This window comes from Apaloderma vittatum, unplaced genomic scaffold (assembly GCF_000703405.1).
Source record: "Apaloderma vittatum isolate BGI_N311 unplaced genomic scaffold, ASM70340v1 scaffold22893, whole genome shotgun sequence".
Taxonomy (NCBI): Eukaryota; Metazoa; Chordata; class Aves; order Trogoniformes; family Trogonidae; genus Apaloderma; species Apaloderma vittatum.
This window is the reverse complement of record NW_009710177.1, coordinates 23,130-36,313: the sequence shown is the minus strand read 5'-3', so window position 1 is coordinate 36,313 and position 13,184 is coordinate 23,130. Positions and strand designations below refer to the sequence as shown.

Below are 13,184 nucleotides of genomic sequence, written 5' to 3'. Positions count from 1 at the left end.
CAGATCAAAACAACACCATCCCTGCCACTGTTATATGCAAGCTACACACCCTGGTATCACGACAAAATTTGACCTCAGAGATTGTCAGAGATTGGTTTGCCTTTGAGAATCACCATCTAGCTCCCGCAGCATATCACAAAATACCTGTGTGAGCCCCTCATCCTCCCTTTTTTTGGTATCATTACAATTTTTTCTGCTCACACTGACAGATACTCTCATTTATTTCATGTAATAGCTAAAGTCCATTTCTTTCTGCACATAATTACTCTAAAACCCTCTCACTCCTGTTGTCCTACTTCTGCACTGGTTGCTACTCACGCTGCTCCAAGCACGCGGGTTCAGCTTCTCCTGTCAACTAACACACAGCAAAGAGTCTGCAAGTGGGCAAGTACTTCTTCCATTTGTGGAAAGTGCCAACTCTTAGGTCTCATTTTAAAGAATCTGGTTTTAAGATACATGGTTTAACTCCCATTTTCAGTACTAGTCACCAGCCATTGGCCTGACCTGACAAAATAAGTGTTTCCTCCTGATATTTTTCCTGTTTAACCATATTGTTTCAGATTTATCTGAAATAGTCCTTTAGTAGTCAGGATGCATTTCTGCCTAGAATCCATCCTTTTCATCTAGACAGTAACTCCGCATTTCAGGTCTTCAGATCCTTTCAGCTGTAAGAACAGCACAAAACCTTTTAACTAATTTGATGATTTAATCACATAGTCATATTTTTAATTAATTCCTCCAACCTTCGCCAGTGATATGTCTGTGATGGGTTTAGACTCTCTCTTAGAGGCATGGAACAATCCATTTCTTGCTGAATTAAATGCACAGTGGGCCTGTGCTGTTTCGCAGAGCAGCAGACACACATCACAAACTGAAACATACACATTCTTCACAGGAAGATTCAATTTTTTGTCCAACAAATTTAGAAGTAGGCATACAAAAATCACCATATGTAATTTAAAATTGCAAAGATATTCTTATCTGTTTTGTTTAAATATAAGTAATAAAGCCAACGGGTATTACTGAATCTGAATAATACAAAGCAGCACGTTTTAATCAAACGTTTACTTTCAACACAACTGAAGCAGCATTAAGCACTATCTTTAATCTGGTTTCCTCTGAAATTTAAATTTACCAATTTACCTCTTCAAAATTCATGTTATATCAGCAAGTTACACTTCCTACATACAAATGTAAAACTAAACTTATCTAAAGTCTAAGGCAAATCAAATGAAAAAAAGTCTTGTAAAGCATTGCAATGGCCCATCTGAGAACTAGCTAGAATGTTGTTGAAAGTGGACTTTTAATTGCAGGTAAAGGCAAGAATCAACATGTAATATCAGCCAGTACAAAGCAGACATACAATATAGAGAAATTGCATTGCTCTCATTTTTTTTGAGAGATGAAATTTAAGACAGTACTCACCAATTCTTTCCTAAGTTGAATAAAAAACTGTTTGCACTTAAAAGAAATTTTTACAATCTTCAACCTAAATGAAAAATAAAATCACAACATTTAAACACTTAGTATACTGAATCATGGTTAAAGGCTTCAATACACCTACTGAAAACATACTTCCTAAAGCTAACATTTCATTTCCATGGAACTGCCACATACAAAAATATCAACAATTTTATAAAATAGCGCATATAATTTGAAATTTATGAGTCATATATTTATCTATCATATTCACTTGTTTCCATCCTAAATCCAAGGTAGTTCCTAATTTAAATATCTTTTCGCCCTTCCAAAGTCCAAAGAGCTATTCTATCCTGGGGTCATTCCAACTAGGTGTTCTCTCTTCTGAGATCGCTTTCATTATCCCTTAGAATACGAAAAAATAATTTCACCTGACTCCTGAAACACATTCTTTCTCTATGTTCTTACATGTCTTTAAACGTAACTAGAACTGGATTTCGTGAAATAGCTAAGACATTAAGTACAGAGATAAGGACTTGCGATCTGGGTATTGATAAACTTAATAAACAAAACAACAAGAAAAAAATCATCACACTATGAGGAGAAAATGTTTTTAAAATATCTCATGACAAGGAAAAACCAGCCCACAGATCAGTTCGTCTATAAAGATACAAGATGCTGACAGTACCTCCAGACCATTTTGGATGGTCACTCAGAAAAGACAGACCATATTTCCAACACAATCTAATTACACACTTCTTCAAAGAAACACAATACTAGCATAATGCACATACTTTACTAAAAATACAGGAGTATTATATTGGTCAAGAATAAAAGCAAGATTATAACTGTAACAAGAAAAAACATAACTTCTGTGACTTTGAAAAGGAACAACTGATAAGATAGCACAGAACTGCAGAACACTCAATTCAAATGCTATCTCACTCTAAGGGGATTTTGCTGACAATTGTCATGAAACTCGGAGCAAAAGAACTAGATCACGCAGTTAACTTGTGGTGAAATTACACAGCAGACTCTTCAGGGGTCACAATCGACTTTTTACGCAGCATGTTCATACAGAGCACCCTTCCTAGTCTGAACTGTCATCTTTCTTAACAAATCATTACTACTCAAGAACTCTCAAGGACTCGAAACTACAAAACGGGCTACAGCTTATCTACTGAAATCAAATTATTCCACTGGCAGTGAAGTAATTTTCTTAACACCGCCTGTGACAAACAATTACTTAAGAATAATTAAAAATGGGTCCTAAATTTGATGGATAGGATGGACATTACTGATTATAGCAGTTTGACGGTGGGAAAACAACAGAAGAAACTTTTATCAGACTACTTAGGCTGCAGCTAACCAGAAGTACATTAGGAGTAATTTTCTAAACTTCTGGGGTACAGGGCCATTAAAGGAACATTTTAATATACACTTTTTCTAAAGATTGAACTGCATGCACTCTACAACATACCAAATTTGCTTAGCATGCCAGCAGAAAACTTGAAAATAAATCAAAGTTATTCCATTTATAAAAGCATTCTACTACCTTCAATCTATTTTTTCCCTTTTCTGCTAAAGAAATTACTGCCTTCGGTAATTGTTACAGACTCAAGGAGAATGATAAGGACGAAAGCTATACACACTGTTTTTTAATCTCACCCCCCCAATTTAGGCAGAGTGAGATTAGCTGCCTTTTAAGCCTGAAACCATTTGGAACAGACTCAAAACTGTAACATTAGCCAATAAGGTCTACCTCAACCCATAAGTTAAAATACAAAGAAATGATTCGGCAAAACTAAATCTCAGCTATTTTCAAAAAAATACAGCAGGTAAGAGAGACTTGATATGCACTGCTAACACCTTTATTGTTAAATAAGGATATCCATACTCGGCCAAAGCAAAAGGCATGTCTGCCTACAGTTCCTTTCTCTGCCCGTCGGCAACAGTGCATATCCAAGGAAAAGGGTAGAACAGGCAGGCATTGATAGTATTTTCCTGGTATCATTGTCCAGTCTCCAGTCACCTCGGATATCCTACATCATAAGATACATCTTTCTAAACTAGGAGATACTTAAAAGTCCTAGTCTAAAGTCAGGATTGTAGTCAAACATGTGGAAAGAATCTCATGATATTGAGTCCTGCTTCTCACCTCCCTAACTCCCTGCTGATGAAGGAGGACACAAGCAATTCAGCAAATTTTTTGACCAAGATTTCCTTGACAGAGGTTCTAGACCCGTCAGCTAGGGAAGATGCTCTTGGAAGCACACCTCACAAACAAGGAAGGATTGTCCAGAGTTATCAGTCAAAGACAAACTTGCCTCCAAGCAGCTTTGAGATGGTGAAGCTAAAGATCCTCAGGAAAGTGAGGAGCATAGTAAACAGCATACTAAACTACCTTGGAGTTCATGAGAAGAAACTCCAGCTTCCTCAGAGCTCTGGCAGGCAAAATCCCTCGCAAGCTGTCTTCTGGAGTACAGGAGCTCAGAAGAGGTGGCCAATCTTCAAGGCCAATCAATCCATTACAATCCTGATGTGCTAGAAAGCACACAAGCACAGCAAGAGGCCAACTCTGATGAGCTCAAACCTCCTTACTGAGCTCAAACACAAAGGGAAGCAGCATCAGATAACCGAGTAGGAACTCAGAAGTACTACCCAGGCATTCAGTGACAAAACTTGGAAATCCAAAGCACAACTGCAGTTGCAGCTGACCATAGATGTAAAAAGCAACAAAAGCTTTCTGGGGTCCATCAACCGCAAGAGAGAGGCAAAAGAAAGCTTGTCTCCACTGCTGACCAGGTGATCTTGTAGCAAAGGAAAGACAGAGGCACACCAGGCTCTTCTCCTTTGGACTTCAAGGAGAAGATCTACTGCCTGGATTCCCAGGTCTTTGTGCCTGGTAGCACAGTTTCGTGAGAAGAGGAATTACACACAATACAAGAAGATCAAGTTAGGACACACTGGCTAATGGCTGGTCTCCTTTGTTTTGCTTTATTCCTCTCGTCTCCCTCCTGTTTCATTTCTCCTCATGATCACAAGGTTCATAATACGCAATTTAGATACAACATCAAATTAGGAGTGAGAGGGCAAAGACATTTTACATGATTCTTCTCTGAGCAATACAGTTAAACCTTTATTTCTTCCTACGTACAGGCCTATCTACCCTCTTGTCTCAAAACTCAGCTCAGGAGCACTGAAAAAAGGTATCTAAACAGCCACTGTAACTGTACAGCACTGGGAAGACATCACATAGCTACAGTTGCACAGGCAGAAGAACAAGTGAAAGCAAACTATCACTACTGGTGTCACCAGAGCAGCTACATGAGCACAGATAAAAAGGAAAGGCAATAAGTCTACTATTGAGCTATATCGTGAGAAGTGACATTTCAGATCCTTACTCATAGGAGAAGAAAACCTGTAATAGGACAAAACAGAGGGGTGGTTCTGGGTTTTTTGTAAAGACCAATTATGCTGGTACTATAGTCTTCACAGGAAGAAATTAATATCCCTGATGTCAGCTGATATGGTTGAATACAAAGAAGAACTGTTTAGGCAATTACACACACATAAAAACCACACTAAGAATTTAGATCAGCATCCCTGGCATGCAAACAATATGAAGTAGAGCTCACAGAAACCTCTAGATTCCAGTAGGAATATGCAGCTTAATTACGACTTACATTGTACACACTCAGTAATCTACCAGTGTGTTTTATAGAACCTATTTCTACTATTACTGTTTTCGCAAAAAGAACAGCAGTAAAAGCAGCCTGAATGGAAACCTTCCTGATTATTACTGCACTGCATTCATAAAGCAGCCTTAACCCTTTGAAGCTCTTAATGCTTCAAACCTCTTAGGAGATGAAGGATATCTTTCTCAAAATGTGTCACTATTATAAAGGCAGGTTTGACTGACTAGTACAGTAGTTCCAGACTTACAATTGCAAGATCCAGTCTTAATTTACCCAACTAACCATGGAGACTCAAAATTTACATGCTCTGTAATTGCCCCAGGCTTGCTTTTCTTTGAATGCCTACAGGAAAAATGTTTAACACCTTCAACTTTTTCTGGCTGTGGGTAACATTTATGACATAGCTTTTTTATTTTCCCCCTCTGAAAATCTACTAAAATTTGACCATTCATGCTGCTGCTCAACATGCTAAACCACAGAATACATAACATCTTACAACAAAACGTGAGGCTAAGTTTAGCCTCAGAAAAAAAAACCCAAACTTGAAGGTTTCAGAAATTCCTCAGGTTGCAGGAAAGCTCAAAACTGTGATTAACATCTTGAATCTCTGCAAGGACAATTACACACTAAACGAAAACAAGTCACTGACTATAGGTAATAGATCTTACCCTGTGCTAACAGAAAATAACAAAAAAACCCAAGGATTTCAACTGCTCGTATTAGTTTGAATTCAGTGAAAAGGTTTTTTCTGGTTTCAGTTGCAGTAATTATAGAATCACAGAATACGCAGGGTTGGAAGGGACCTTTAGAGGTCATCTAGTTCAAACCCCCACGGTGAGCAGGAACATCTTTAATTTCTGTTTCCAAGATGACAGACCAGCCAAGAGTTTTAAAGAAATCCAGGGTTGCACTGCCCAAGCACACACTCGTAACAAATGAAAATGCAAAACTTCTCATCATTTTTATCAAACGAACAGCTTTTGTGCCTGGTAAACCAACGTCTATTATGATAATTCTATATAGCTGACTTCGCCCCCTCATAGTGCTGTTATAGCGTACTTAACAACATGTATAATAAGCTAAGACTGTCAAAGTAGATTCCAAGCAGGTAAAGGAAACCAAGAGAAAGTTATTTCTAAGAGAGTTAAAAAAAAGCATTGGGGAGGGTAATATAACTTAGAGAAGTTATAGGGCTCTGTAGAAGCATAGTGCAGAACAGGATTTCTCTTAAAGAATTCCACTTCTCAGACAAATAAATAAGGACAGGATCCCAATTTAAAAAGACTGATAACTAGAGTAACATATTTAAAGAAGATGTTTACAGAACAGCTTTAAAAACTGTTTTAATTAAAAGAGGAGAAATCAATGACAGCATTTTCTGCAATAAATGCACTTTTTTGATCCTCATAATGAAAATGGTTATCTATGGATGAAGAGATGACAATATTCTGAATGCTCCACCTCAGCTATCCTCAAATGCCCTACCTACATCTTATTTAACACACAAAGCACAATTAAGTTACGTGTGACAAAACACTTCTCCAGGTCAATACTTTCATGTCCAGTCAACTCTTTAAAGACTGTGATCTAGATCATAACTCTGGCCCTGGCTATCTAACTAAACATAACGGATGCTTACAAACTCCCAAAGAAAAAGAAAAAAGTATTAGATTTCATTACAGTTTGCACCATAATCATTTACCAGCACAGCATGCAGACTAGCACAAAATCCCATCATAAAATTACCCACAGCACAGCCTGAAGTCAATCATTTCAACTTGATATGCTACAACTAAGTAGCTTTTCTAAAGCATGTGACACTGGTACTGGTAAAAATCTGTTCTGAAATACCAAAGAAAAGTATTAGCTTAAACAGTTGTTCTTACCACTGAAAGGTGTTGATTCGTACTCTGTTCTTAAAAATTAGTATTCCACCTGACATCACTCCAATCATTATTTCATTGTTACTCTGATCCTTTAAACAAAGAGAGAAAATTACTTGAAGAACAATATAAATATCTTTGAAATCTCATATATATTCATTCTCATCTCTCTCAATACACAATACCATAGTAAAGAGATCTCAATTAACATGGAAAAAAATGTATTTTAATATGGCAAGTAAGAATTAAATTATTCCTGTTTAGGACAAGCCCAAATGTTTCATCCAAGTCTATAGCCTCTTTGTAACCTACCACAGAATTTTAATTTCTAAAGTTACATCTTCTGTCTTCCACCAACTTTAAAAAAAATACGCAATATTCTAGCAGTTTTTTACAAATAACAGCACCTACAGATTAGCTGGACATTTCCTACACTAAAAGCAGCCAGCAACTGAAATTTTTACCTGAAATAAAACTGCATTCTCAGAAAACAGAGATATTCTAAACCAAGCAATGTTGTAAGCATATTTAAATAGCACCTTTTTCCCGAAACTTCTTTACACTCTAATCAAACCCTGCTATAGATCTCTCAGTACGTGTGCAACAACAGCAGGATACAGACAGCAGTGATGTGGGGTATATTTCAAATTCGATCATAAACTTCTCTAACCTTAGGGAGCAAGCCAAGAAAATTTAAAAAACCAGAAGTATCTTAATTACAAAAAATAATTAGAGGCTTTGCAGAAATGGTAGCACTGTTTGACAGTTTGAGTCAAGATCTCGAGCTACATGCTTCACCAGATAAAACTGACACTGCATCAAATTATAGTACGGTTCACTTTACATCAGCAGTTCATATTATTTAATAAAAATGATTTATAATTCAGTTCTCTTCTGAACCAAATTAAACCTTTTTCAAAGCTGACAGATCTTTAACTATCAAAGCCCATCCAAGAAGTACATTTTTCTTATTCACTGGTAGCCAACTGAACTGCCATTCAGCCAACAAGGCTCAGCCTGAATAACACACATATAACTAATCCCAAATTTAAGCACAGAAACGCCTTCACTAGAGTGAAAGAGTGGATACTGAAACTGGTAAATCACAGTCAGGCACCTAACAAGATAATATTACTTTTTTCTTTCCTCTTGTAAGCTACGCCAGGAAGGCTCACTAAAAATAAATACTTGTTTTCCCATAAATCTCAGAGGAATCCATTTTTACATCATAATACTAGTTCATCCAAACTTACCCTTGCATAGTGCAATTCAACTCCATAAAGTTCTAAGGTACGTGCTGTATTGAGATAATTAAACTCTGCTTCCGCAGGAGACAACCCTCTGAAAGAAAGACGCTAAATCAGAAATATCCTAAAATAAGCCCCCCCACACATCAGGCTACCTAGTGGGTTCAAACAGAAAATCCGCATTCATTTTACTACTTCTGCCCCCACCCTGAAATCTGAATTTCCTTTCTCACCATAAACAAATTGTACCTCAGAAATTATAACAGAAAAAAACTTGTGCTTCCACATAAAGTCTCATCAAGAGTCCGCAACACAGCTTGCACGCGCATATGTTTTACTTCTATTGCACCCTATCCTTTAAACGTCAGTGGAGTTCTAGAACCTGGAAATTACCTTTGCAGTGCTGTATTTTGTATTGATAACAGCAATTTCTCTCCAAGGCTCACCCTTAAAGTTTAAATTACCACTTCAATCTCTTTATCCTACCTCACAGTATTTGCTAAGTCACTGACTGAAATGTAACATAATATTCAGTAGTTTCTAAAGCCAACAACATACTCCAATTAAGCAAATGTTGTTTGTAAACATAACTGTCATTTTGTCAAATTTAACCATAACAAAAAGCACTTTAGTTCTAAAATACCACGGAACCATCACTGGGAAAGTACCACAATGCTACACACTGAAAAAAAAAATATTTTCCATTGCTTCATCGCCTTTTCCTCTTTAGTAAAAGGTCAAACATGCACACAGGAAAGAGCAGATATTGAAGAAAAGGTCTTTTTCACTTCTAAAGTAACTTGTTTACTGGTGAGAGCACCATGAAAACAAAGCCTTTATGCACAGAGCATACTCAAAGACTGGAAAATACTCTTAAAGAAATTATATCCTGCTCAGTTAATATCCTATGTAATATATATAAATATTCTTTTAAGTGTACCTTTATGTTAATTTTTCACTTATTTTCCCTGTAATTCTGTCATATATATTTCTATGCGTGCAGAGTATCAATGGTACTTATTATACAGATAATCTAGAAAGAAAAAATCACATTAAACATACTCTTAAGAAAAAACAAAACCAAAACACAGCCAAAACCCCAGAAACTTTTAAGAGAAAATACTCATTTTTTTAATATAATAGCACAGCACCAGCAGTCAGAATTTGACAAAGTCAGTCAGTATCTTCTGCTGTAAATCCTTACATGTGCTGCTGATGTAATTTTGCTATTTCTTTTTCAAAGTCTTGAGGCTGGCTAGGGATGAAAGAATAGTCTGAGAGGTAGCCTGGCAAGTTTTCTGAATGGTTGTAGTCTCCCAGCTCGGCTAAAATATTAAAAAGAGAGGTTATTGTTTATCACTGATGTACTTGGCACTGTGCAATGCCCCCAAATTCACAAGAATCTGCTCCCACACACTTTATGATTTACAGCAAACAAAAATAGAGAAAATACTTGAACTCCCCTTTTCCCTTTTAAATAAACAGTCATATTCCCAGTGAACATCACTGAGACCATTTAAAGACAGGTTTGAGTAGGTACTTATGAAGGAAGTTTTTAATGTGTTTACTTCTTAATACACAAATCAATTCACAAATGCTGTCAATGGCTAGCACTAAATAAAATACTTCAAGGTATTTGATTTTTTTATTTTACATTTGCTTGCTTTCACAACAAACATATTTTTAATACTAAAACTGTTATTTCTTCATTAAGATCCGCAAAAACCACCAATTCATTCTGTACTAAGATATATTTTGAAGCATTAGAAAAATATTTTTTTGCACATTCACTTGTATGTATGAAAAAACGTAGGCATACATACACCTACATTGAAACTACTTTACTTAAAAGTACTAAAAAGTGCATTTACATAATTTCTAACACTTTCTTAAAATCATAACAATTAAATGAAAATCACAGTAATTGTCAGAATAAAAAAGAAAAGGTACAAACAACAACATACAGGCTTTGATGCCTTCTAACTATAATTAAAAAAACTCAGCTTTAAATATCTGTGATCCATGTAACAAATCTACAGTGATAGTTAAGGAACACAACAGCTGAAAGCTGGAAACTTCACGGCAACGCAGCACGACGTGGGGTCCCGGGCAGGCCCACCGGCACTTTTATGGGTCGTGGAAGAACGGACAAGAGGGATGAGGGCACCTGCGCAGGAGGCGGATAAGCGAGGGACAGGAAGGTAGGAAAGAAGTCTGGGCCACTTGTATTGTCAGATCCCATTTTAAATAATTTTAAAATTGGAAAACAGGACCAGGTTCCATAAGAGTGCATGCCTTGCTAAAATCCCCTACAGAGAACACAGCACGGTCCAACATCTATGTCTGCTTTTTACTTAAATATCTAAAGAATCCCAAAAGCTAAAGCCAGAGAATTTAGTAACAGACATGCACAGAGAACTCCTAGACGGAGTAAAGACCACTCTACAGCAGGATCTCTTATCTAAACGTGACTACACTGCACTGCACTACACATCCACCACTTCTACAATATTCAAGAAATACTGCATTCTTAAAAGCTTAAAATGTTATAAACTTTTCACAGTGCCTGCTTCATTATCAAATGCTTAATCTCTTCTAAAACAAATCCCCACAGTATGACAGCACTTGCCCTACATATCTATCTACAAGTCACTGGAGTTTGGAAGTTTTGTCAAGAGAAATTGCTCTATTGATTGATCCAGAAAAAGCTGACCACTTATCAAAACTATGGATAAAATAGATAAAACTATAGTTTTTACCCCCTAAAAGATTAGGTAGATTTCTCCGGTAGGTAAAAATTATATGTAGTACTAAATGTAGATATAAGTTTCCTTAATGGCAGAAAAACACATGAACACAGACGGATATATCAGGATTGCTTAAAAACTATTTCTGATAAGCACAAATGTCAAGATCTAAGAGCTGAGCAGCCTCTTGGCTGGTTGCTGTTGTTTCTTCTCTCCACTGAATAAAAAGTTTACAAAGGAAAGAAAATGAGGAGAGACGAAGAGGACTGAATATCAGTGTTCAAGACTTATCTACTCACTGGATGGCTTAAAATTGACAACACGGGTATTGAATTTTTTGGCCAGGTACGACCAAAATTCCCTTTTCCACATCTATTTGGAGATTCACTGTATGGTATGTTAAAAGTAAGTTCGTCTAAAAAATGTTTTGGTTAATTAAAAAAAAAAAATCAACCCCACACTTCACAATAAAGAGAAACACGAGAGGGTTATTTTGGGGCTTTTTAACTGAATGAGCTTAAAGAATGAAAGCAGAGAGTGTCAGCAGTATTTTTTCCATTTCTAACTCGGCAAAACACTTGGGGGATAAAAAACAACCAACCATATTTCCTTCTTCATGAGAAAAGAAGGATCATGTCCACAAACATCACAATATAATGTTACAAACGACTACATTCCTTAGAAACTAATCAATATCACTTTTTATGTATTTCAGTACCAGCATGTACATAAATACTGATTATACTTACATTGAACAGCATAGGAAGCCAGAAGAGCAGCGGTATTATGAGGACAGGGCAATCTGTTTTGTTTTGTTTTTAAAATGAGAGATAAATAAAATTACACATTGCATATGAAATACTGCCATTTTGAAAAGTCTAATCTTTCATAGTCCATGTACAATTGGACAGATAATTATTAGAAACATTTGTACTTGTATAAACAGTAATTTATATTTAAATATATTTTTCAGGTAAATCACCTCACCAGTAACTTTTTGTCAACCAAAGTTGAATTCAATGTTTAAACACAATGAAAATGTCTTACCTTCCAGTAAGAATGTCCTGTTTAATTTGCAAAAAATACTGGTACCTTATTTAAAGAAAAAAATAAAAAGCACTATAATTAAAAATGAAAACATTATAAAAAATTTCATCAATTCAATGCATTTTACTTCTAGTGTAAAACTAAAATTTTAGATTTTGCATGCTATTTTCCTATAGAAAAGTGATTAAACTGTGATTAGTAAAATAATAAAACTTCCTAAATTAGTTACAGGCTATGAAGTTACACATTATATTTCAGTAAAGGGCTGCAAATTTCACATTCTATCTGCATTATTTTCCAGTATTTATGTTGAATTTAAAGTTTAAAAAAAAGGAAAAAAGTGCCTTCACAATGAATGAGTGTGAATAGAACTATTAAATATGGCAACCAAAAGTTGAAGTTTGTACCTCTGACAGAGGTACCTTAATGACTCATACTCCAGGTACATAAAATTAACTTATTCTCATTGAGTATTTGAAATTACTCTGTTTTCATTTAAATTAAAATAATTACTCCTAGTATTTTGGAACTACATTCTTAAAAAGTTGTGGATTCTGCTATGTCAAACACCTTCCCACTAACCTCCCTTGAACTTTTGATGTTTTCTGTAATTATGATGTGAGAAAAACTGGTTTTAGAAATTCATCTAGTCTTCCCATGTCCACTCGTTCAAGTCAAGAAGGAGATGAAAACACCAAAAGAAACTAAAACACGGACTTTTCCCCACCAAATAGTGGCAGCAGAAACACTTAAAAATCCCAACAAACCTGAAAATGCAAACAGATTTCCCCCTAAATTACTTCCTTCATTTCTCCAACAAAACCCAAATATTTTGTTGAAGTCTCAGAACGAAGCTTTCCCTCATTCCATTTAGTCCCTTCACATTTCCCTCAAAGGTTTTAGACAATTCCAAAGGAATTGTCCGAAGTTTCTTATACCAAGTAGCAAATCACACCTGCTGTACCCCTCCTGCTGACACACAAACCCACGGGTGGTAACAGACGAGACTTACTGAAAGGCAGGATATTAGCACAAGCTTAAACCTTTGGCAAAATCCCCTTTTAAGAGAGAAAAAAGCAGCTGGAGAGGTTAGACTCTAACACCTTTTTTTGTAAAAAAAAAAAAAAAGTTTCCCGGAATGGG

The 13,184-nt window shown here is 36.0% G+C and overlaps 1 protein-coding gene across 1 annotated transcript in view; it reads right to left on the bottom strand.

Annotated features, from left to right (window-relative positions):
• Positions 1-13,184, bottom strand: part of LOC104272272 (tyrosine-protein phosphatase non-receptor type 4-like) — a gene marked incomplete at its 3' end in the record, with an annotated part of 40,368 nt that overhangs the window by 5,015 nt on the left and 22,169 nt on the right. The window contains exons 6-11 of the mRNA XM_009867221.1: positions 12,042-12,086; positions 11,744-11,796; positions 9,452-9,572; positions 8,254-8,341; positions 7,004-7,092; positions 1,426-1,489 (exon numbers count right to left, since the gene is read on the bottom strand). Coding sequence (XP_009865523.1) covers positions 1,426-1,489; positions 7,004-7,092; positions 8,254-8,341; positions 9,452-9,572; positions 11,744-11,796; positions 12,042-12,086 — 460 coding nt within the window. The remainder of the gene's footprint in view (positions 1-1,425; positions 1,490-7,003; positions 7,093-8,253; positions 8,342-9,451; positions 9,573-11,743; positions 11,797-12,041; positions 12,087-13,184) is intronic.